At 35.6% G+C, this 8,072-nt stretch overlaps 1 protein-coding gene and 1 long non-coding RNA gene across 2 annotated transcripts; both read left to right on the forward strand.

Moving 5' to 3' along the window:
- The first annotated feature begins 4,193 nt into the window (after positions 1-4,193).
- On the forward strand, positions 4,194-6,661 carry LOC106753872 (eukaryotic peptide chain release factor subunit 1-3). Its single transcript, XM_014635739.2, is given in 3 exon segments — positions 4,194-4,550; positions 4,553-5,523; positions 6,320-6,661. Coding segments are annotated over 2 exon segments (1,314 nt in total). The 3' UTR covers positions 5,510-5,523; positions 6,320-6,661.
- Positions 6,662-7,001: 340 nt separating this feature from the next.
- On the forward strand, positions 7,002-7,769 carry LOC111241082. The gene is made up of 3 exons (XR_002666836.1): positions 7,002-7,320; positions 7,468-7,536; positions 7,628-7,769. It is a non-coding gene; the product is annotated as an uncharacterized LOC111241082 (long non-coding RNA).
- The last annotated feature ends 303 nt before the right edge of the window (positions 7,770-8,072 follow it).

The following is an 8,072-nucleotide window of genomic DNA, read 5'->3' on the forward strand; positions in this document are numbered from 1 at the left end:
CCAACATATGTTATTTTCTAAAATTGCAAGTGTATGAGACCTTGTTCAGAACGGTTTCTTACACTGCCAAACTCATCATAAACTACTTTGACTATCAACAAACGAAATTACACACAATACCAATTACACATATTGTTCTTGATGAATCTCCACCACCTTGCCTAGGCTACGTACACAGCATACAAATGAACCAACAACTTGCCAAATGTCCACCACCTTCACGCACCTTCACTCCAGCTTGGTCTCCTTCTCCAACGTCTCCTTCTGCAGCTTCGTGGACTGCTTCAAGAACAATGGCAGCTCTCTGCAATTCTTGCAATGCTGGAATGGAGCTTCCTTGCAATGCTCCAGGTTCGTCGACTGCCTCCAGGTTCGTCACACAAACATGGAACCGAATACTCGAGCTATGGAACTGGATCCAGGTCGTCTGTCAATGCTTCCAAGCTCTCCACCTGCGTCTCTGTCTGCGTCGAATGCTGCTCCTAAGAACACACCTCCATCCTCTGCGGCCTTTTCCTCAACCTCAAGCCACCATTGCTTCCATGGGAGACGTACATCGTTGGCAGCGAGGCGAAGAAGGTGATAACCGCTTCACCCTATGCACAAAGGTTAATACGGTATTGTTAACCAGTTGTTTCATCGGAGCAAGGAACGCAGGTATGGGGAAGCGGCGACTGCAACCGGAAACAACGCACACCTCCCATCTGTAGAACCGGAGACGAACCACACAGAACCGAATAAAGATGCGTAAAAACGTTGGAACCGGATACGCGAAGGCGGTAACCAAATACACCTCCTTCGCAAATCCTTCTGAAAGTTGGATCCGGATACGGTGTGTGGTGGAACCGAATACATCAACATCTGTTTCGGCTGAATATTGTATTTAAATTTTAAATTTTAAGAACCCAATAACGTATCAGCTGAACATTGTATTTAAATTTTAGTAATAATAGAGGGCATGTCAGTCATTTACACTTAAATCCACGCAAATCCTTTCTAAACAAGTGAGATGCTCTCAACAGTGAAATCCCGTGAATCAGCGCAAATCCATCGTCGCATTTCAACACAAAAGAACACGAAAAAATTTCTTTTCATCGCTCGCATTTGCCTCTAAACATTGAAATTTGTTCAAGCGAACAAGGCGTAAAGAAAATTTATATTTCTTAACCTGGATAGTATACTTATCTTCTAATTTATCAATTACCATTATTATAAAGGTTTTTGTACACTATGATATCAGGGTCGAGATGATATATCTTATTAAAGATATTGATAAGCAGAAGATAAAATAATCAAAGGATAATCAAGAATATCTATTTAGCAACTAATAAGATTTTCAAGTAAGTCTATTTATATTTTATTCTGTTTATATTTTATTGGGCTTACATCATTTTAAGGTTCATGAGACAAATTATAAATAGAGAGTCAAGGTCACAAGCCAAGTACATTCTACTCACACTCCACTGAAAATACTCTTACAGTGATAACAAAATCACTTACTTGGGTGTCGGGGTGCCTTTTATAGGTACCTTCCTCTCTTCACCGGGAAGGCGACCGAGCGGAAGGAGGGTGAGCGACTCAGATTACCCAGGTGTTCGCAAGCAAGGAGGACAGGTCAGAAAAGGTTAATGTCTCGGTCCCATAAAATATCTACCAAAACAGTTTTTTTTTTATAAATTTAGGATAAATTTTTTTTCTAGTTATTCAAAATCATGAATCATTTGATTTATTAAATGTTTATTTTGTTATATTAAATATTTGTATATCCTGTAATTATAATAATATTGTATGAAATATACAAATATTACAAGTTTATTCAATAATCAATCGTTGAGTCTATCAATCGAATTCCTATGAATAAAAATATGTTTTATAACAAAATATTCAACAAATTACTTTAATTAACTATTACCTTTATAATGATGTTTAGGTTTAAATCTTTTTTATCTCTGAGTTAAGTTTTGATGTTCAGTTTAATTCCCGCTTTTTTTACTAAAGGTTGACATTTTTAAAAACGGAGACTAAACTGAATATCACAACTTACTTAACTTAGGGACAAAAAAGGGTTTAAACCTAATGTTTAAACCATATCTATTGTTTATAATCATTACTTCGTTCAAACGATAATTGAAATCATATCATTAACTTTAGCAAAGATACGCATATTTGCTTAACAGTTAATATCTTAAATAATTTATAAAATAATAATTTTCACGTATATTTTTTTCTATTTAAGTCGTATTTTCCATTCGAGGAATGTTAGTAATATTTTTCTATAACAAATTCCTATTCAGATATCTTTTTTATGATTTGCTGAAATCTATTATTTAAAAACCAACAATTTAGATTTCGATTGATTGCTTATAAGAGAATCATTAAATAATAGAAAAACTCATCAAAATTATATTTTCTCTTTTCTCATTTTTAAGAAAATAAATCACAATTTTTTCAAATAAAAAAAAAATTAGTTACTTTTACTTGCTTTTTTTTTTCTAAAATACCTTAACTTTAATTAATGTTTGACATTTAGTTTTACTTTAATTATATTCTTACAACAATATTTTAAAAATAAGATCAAAATATTAATGAAATTTAATGTAACAAACTAATTAATTAATTTTTTTTGTGAAGTTCACTTTTCTGAAATTAACGGAAATGAATGTAGTAATTTTTAATAAATTTTAATTTATCAAAAAATATTACAAAGTTATAGCCTTGATGAGTTTCATTTCTTCTTCACGTTCATTTAAACCCATGCTAGCCTTTTCATAATAGATGTTTTTTACTATAGTTATTACATTAATTGCATCTTATAAATAATTAATAGATGTTTAGGAAAAGAAATTAACAAATTCACGTCAACACAACAGAACAATTTAGCTTCAACAGAACGTTCAATAAGATGAAACAAAGCAGAGAAGATTAGTTTTAATAATCCATAAAACATTCTCCTTAATCTCTTCATCGTTTCTGCTCCAGAAGTGCACACCAAAACCCTAGCCGGAGAGATTCTCATTCCTCACCCAAACATACACAGAGGTGAGTACATACACATCACTTCCATTTTTTTTTTCCTAGATTTGCTCTAATCACAATTTGGTGTTGGAAGTCCCACATCGACAAGGCTAATTTATAATATACAACCGAGGTGCAAACCTCACCTTACAAGCCGGTTTGGTAGGGTTGAGTTAGGCTTAGAACCCACTTCTAATATGGACTCTAGGCCTAACTCAACCCTACAAAACCAGGTGAGGTTTGCACCTCACTTATATATTATAATTTGGCCTTATCTCTAGTCGACGTAGGACTTCCAATACACCCCTTCACGCCGAGGTAGAATAGGAGGATATCCATCTGGGCTTGCAGTATGACTTTAAATTCCCAAGCTTTGACTTGAAAATTGGACCCTTTAAAAAATATTTTTTATTTTTATTTTGTTAATACAGATAATGAAAATACTGAAGTTGATTCTAACTAAGTTTGGGTCTTTTGAACGAAAATGGAGAAGGAAGTGTGAAAATATGAACTTTGGTTGACTGATAGGTTTCAGGCTTTAAAACCAATACTATGGAATTCCTTTCCTTGCAGTTAACTTTTTTTTTTTTTTTTTAAATGCAAAAGTGGCGATCTACTTATGGGTTTCTGTTTGTCTAATAATTATTTTTATTTATTTTGGATTCAATTTTTTCACCTGTCAATGGTATCTGTTACTTTTCTAATCATTAGTTTTTGTTACTCATGGGACCACTGTTCTTCTGTAACTTTGCTTTACTTTACCAATTATGAAATCATGGTAGCTTGCAGGTATTAAAGTTATGTTGAGTTGTGGTGGTGGTTGTTTACTAAGTGTTTGGAAGTATAATATTCCATTTGTAAGTGGTGTCAAATAGAATGAACTTATGAAATCATTCTTCAAGCTATGATATCATTTATAAATTATTTTGAGCACCTTCTGTTGGATCTGGGGTAAGGCACTGCTGTTCTCACGTGCTTCACTGCTAATGCTTATTTGAGTCTATAATCATTGAAGAAGATGCTTTATCAATTTACTGGTGTTTGATTCTGTCAGCATGCATATGTATCAGATATAATAGTATTCCTTCTTAATTATGTTAATATTGTTCAATAATACAAGTAAATGTACTAATTTATTTGCTTACAGTTTTAGGCCATTCTTTCTGTTATTGCCAACAATGGCTGATGGTCATGAATCAGACAAGAATATTGAGATGTGGAAGATCAAGAAATTGATCAAAGCATTAGAATCTGCAAGAGGAAATGGTACAAGCATGATTTCTCTGATTATGCCTCCTCGTGATCAAATTTCTCGTGTCGCTAAGATGTTGGGAGATGAATATGGAACTGCTTCAAATATCAAAAGTAGGGTGAACCGGCAATCAGTGTTGGCTGCTATTACTTCTGCTCAACAGAGGTTGAAACTTTATAATAAGGTTCCTCCCAATGGTTTGGTCCTGTATACTGGCACCATTCTCACAGAAGATGGCAAGGAAAAAAAGGTGACAATTGATTTTGAACCTTTCAAGCCTATAAAAATGCGTCACTTTACCTCTGTGACAACAAGTTTCACATAGAAGCTCTTAATGAACTTTTAGAATCTGATGACAAGTTTGGTTTTATTATTATGGATGGAAATGGAACCCTTTTTGGGACTCTAAGTGGGAATACACGTGAAGTGCTTCATAAATTTACTGTTGATCTACCAAAGAAACACGGTAGAGGAGGGCAATCTGCTTTGCGTTTTGCTCGTCTTCGTATAGAAAAGAGACGCAATTATATCAGGAAGACTGCAGAACTTGCTACTCAGTTTTTCATCAATCCTGCTACTAGTCAACCCAATGTTTCAGGACTTATACTTGCTGGTTCAGCTGACTTCAAGACACAGCTTAGCCAGTCAGATATGTTTGATTCTCGATTGAAAGCCAAAATATTGAATCTGGTTGATGTTTCCTATGGTGGAGAAAATGGCTTTAACCAAGCTATTGAGTTATCTGCAGAACTGTTATCTGATGTGAAATTCATTCAAGAAAAACGATTGATAGGAAAATACTTCGAAGAAATCAGCCAGGATACTGGGAAATACGTGTTTGGGGTTGATGACACATTGAAGGCTCTGAAGATGGGTGCTGTGGAAATACTCATTGTGTGGGAAAATTTAGATATTAACAGATATGTACTAAAAGATAGTTCTACTGGTGAGATTCTCATAAAGCACTTCAACAAGGAGCAAGAGGCTAATCAGAGCAATTTCAGAGATCCTGTCACCTCTGCAGAGTTAGAAGTTCAGGAGAAGATGCCGTTGCTTGAGTGGTTTGCGAATGAGTACAAAAAATTTGGATGCTCACTGGAATTTGTGACCAACAAATCCCAAGAGGGATCACAGTTTTGCAGAGGATTTGGTGGAATTGGTGGTATCCTACGCTACCAGCTTGACATCAGATCGTTTGATGAGTTATCTGATGATGGAGAACTGAGCCAAGATTCTGAATAAGCATCTGTTATACAGTAAGTAGTTCTTTCATCAGATTTTTCAATAATAGAATGAAGCATTATAGCCTCCGCTTCAAAAATTCCTGGATATTTACTTGGATTTTATGATACTAAAACTTGTCCTTTGTTGTTACATGCATTCCTTTGGTTAATTATTTTATGTTCATTTGGAAATCATTATTCAATTCAAAGATATGAATGTTTCAATGAATTTTCCTGTCTTAAGGGTGGAGGCATCAACATTTAGTGTAGTTCTTAGTTACTTTAACACCCTGTTCGCTTGAGGATATTACCCTGTAGCGAAGATTTAGAGGATGGAATTCAGAGATGGCTTGTGTTCGCTTGAGGGTATTAGCGCTGATTTGAGCTGATTTTTATCAACTGATTCAAGGGATGGCAGTAAAAAATGCATCCCGCAAATGTGAGAAGATTTGTGGTGATTTGTTTTGCAAAGACGTTAATGCCCCTCAACTTTCACTTTAATTTCAACATAAAAAATGGCTTTTAAACATAAAATAAAAAGCCTCAGTTATTTCCATTTTCACTGTGCTTTCACGAGACTTTCTACTGGAGCCATGTGATGACCCAGTTTGCAGTGTCTCGGCGTGCAGTTCTTTCTTTTCTACCAGCCCTTTCCAGTGAGATTCTCTGCTTGAAAACACCACTCACTGCATGCACTGCAAAGAGAGAATCCTGGCATTTGAATTTCAAAACAAAGCTTTTCTGTTTTGACCAGAAAACCCATTATAACACGGTCCTTTGGTAGATAACTTTGGTGTGTGTATTAACTCATGCAACTCATTACATACAGAGCTAGAGAGATTCAGTTTGAGAAGCTTTGTGAGTCTGTGTGTGGTGAACTTTGCGCTTGGAAGTGACGACCAGCAGGAGAGGAGAGGTATGGTTTCTATCCATTTTTCTTCTTATGAATGTTGTTTGTACATTGTAGTACTGCCATGCAAGATGATGAGGAAGAAGAAGGGTGTTGATGATGAAGAACGGTGTTGATGAAGACGACGGAGACGATGCAGATCACGCCATGGAAGGAGGAAGATGCAGTGACGCATCTGTATCCGGATCGGAGATGCTGGTATCCGGATCCACCATGTTGAACGAGTTGCAAAGCTGCCGTATCCGAATACAAGGTGACGGATCCGGATCCACCTTCTTCAATGCATTGCAATGGCAGACGTATCCGGATACAACTTATGCAGGATTTCTGGTATCCGGATCGCTGCAACAGAGAAAGCTTTGTAACACGACGTTTTCCAGTTGGATGTGGTGTTCGTCGTTTTTCGTCTCTGAACCCGTGTCTAAGAAGTCCTTGGTTGCAGGCAGGGAGTATATGTGACCCTCTTGTGGGACTAAGGACCCTATGAGAGCGTCATTGTGGTTGGAGGTGGAACCTTCTTCGTTCACGTGAGAGGACCATGGCGTCGTTGTGGTTGTGATCTATTGGCATTTGAGGATCCAAACAGTGGTGCGTCCAACGTGCATGGGAGGCATGGAGAAGACGATGCAGGTAGGTTACGATTCCCATGCATGGAAACGATGTGTGGCATGGAGAAGAAGGGAGACGATGTGTGGTATGGAGAAGAAGTGTGTGCGGTGGAGGACAGGGTGATGCGTATGGAGGTGGAGAGGAGGACGACCACGGTTGGCTGGAATTAATTTGGCAAAGTTTTGGAATGATTTCAGAGTACCACGACAATAACATCGACATCAACATTTGCTTTTATTTTGCTAGACTAACCATAACCATTTGTATGTTTTGCAGGTTTTTATAACCAAAAGGTGCGCTACAAGTTTTTGGTAAGAGACTAAGGATGTTAGTCTTTCATTTGCATTAAGTATAGTGATTTGTTTGTGCACTTTCAATTGTTGAAAATTTTTTGACATGAACATAATGTGGTTCATGGTTTCCGTGGTGAGAATAACACCAATTTTTGTTATCTGTAGAAGTGTTTTTGGTGTTTGTAGTGGTTTCTGGATCTGGATCTGGTCATCTTCCAAAAGAGGCATTTCTTGGTATAAAATTGTCAAAGATATTGTACATATTTATAATATATTTTAAACCATCCTATACATTGTAACTTATTCGTGTAATTTTTTTTTACAGGTTGGTTTTGGTATTGTGAGTAATTATATTTCAATATTAGCAAGTGAAAGTAGTTCCTTATTGGGATATAAGTGTCACTGGCAGCTGAGTATTGCAAAAAAATCTTGCTTCTAATCTTGCTTGAAACCTTCATAAGTGACTTCAAGAGGTACGTTTCATATTACGTTATTTAATTAATAAGAATGAATGTGTGGTTTTTGTTGTTCATGTATGTATTTTGTTTAATTATTATATGAATTGCATGANTATTTATAATTAGGAAATGATTATATGTATATTAAAATTTAATGATATTGTGTTTATAAACTTTTGTTTAAGTTGTGAAATTGTATGTATTTGGTTAAGTAAATATANATGGAAGAAGAATTAGAATTATTATGTTTATTGTTTTTTATAACATATTATATCAATATATAATTTTCTATGTTTATGTAATGTAATAATG

The sequence above is a fragment of the Vigna radiata genome, unplaced genomic scaffold, assembly GCF_000741045.1.
Source record: "Vigna radiata var. radiata cultivar VC1973A unplaced genomic scaffold, Vradiata_ver6 scaffold_7, whole genome shotgun sequence".
In the NCBI taxonomy this organism is placed as follows: domain Eukaryota; kingdom Viridiplantae; phylum Streptophyta; class Magnoliopsida; order Fabales; family Fabaceae; genus Vigna; species Vigna radiata.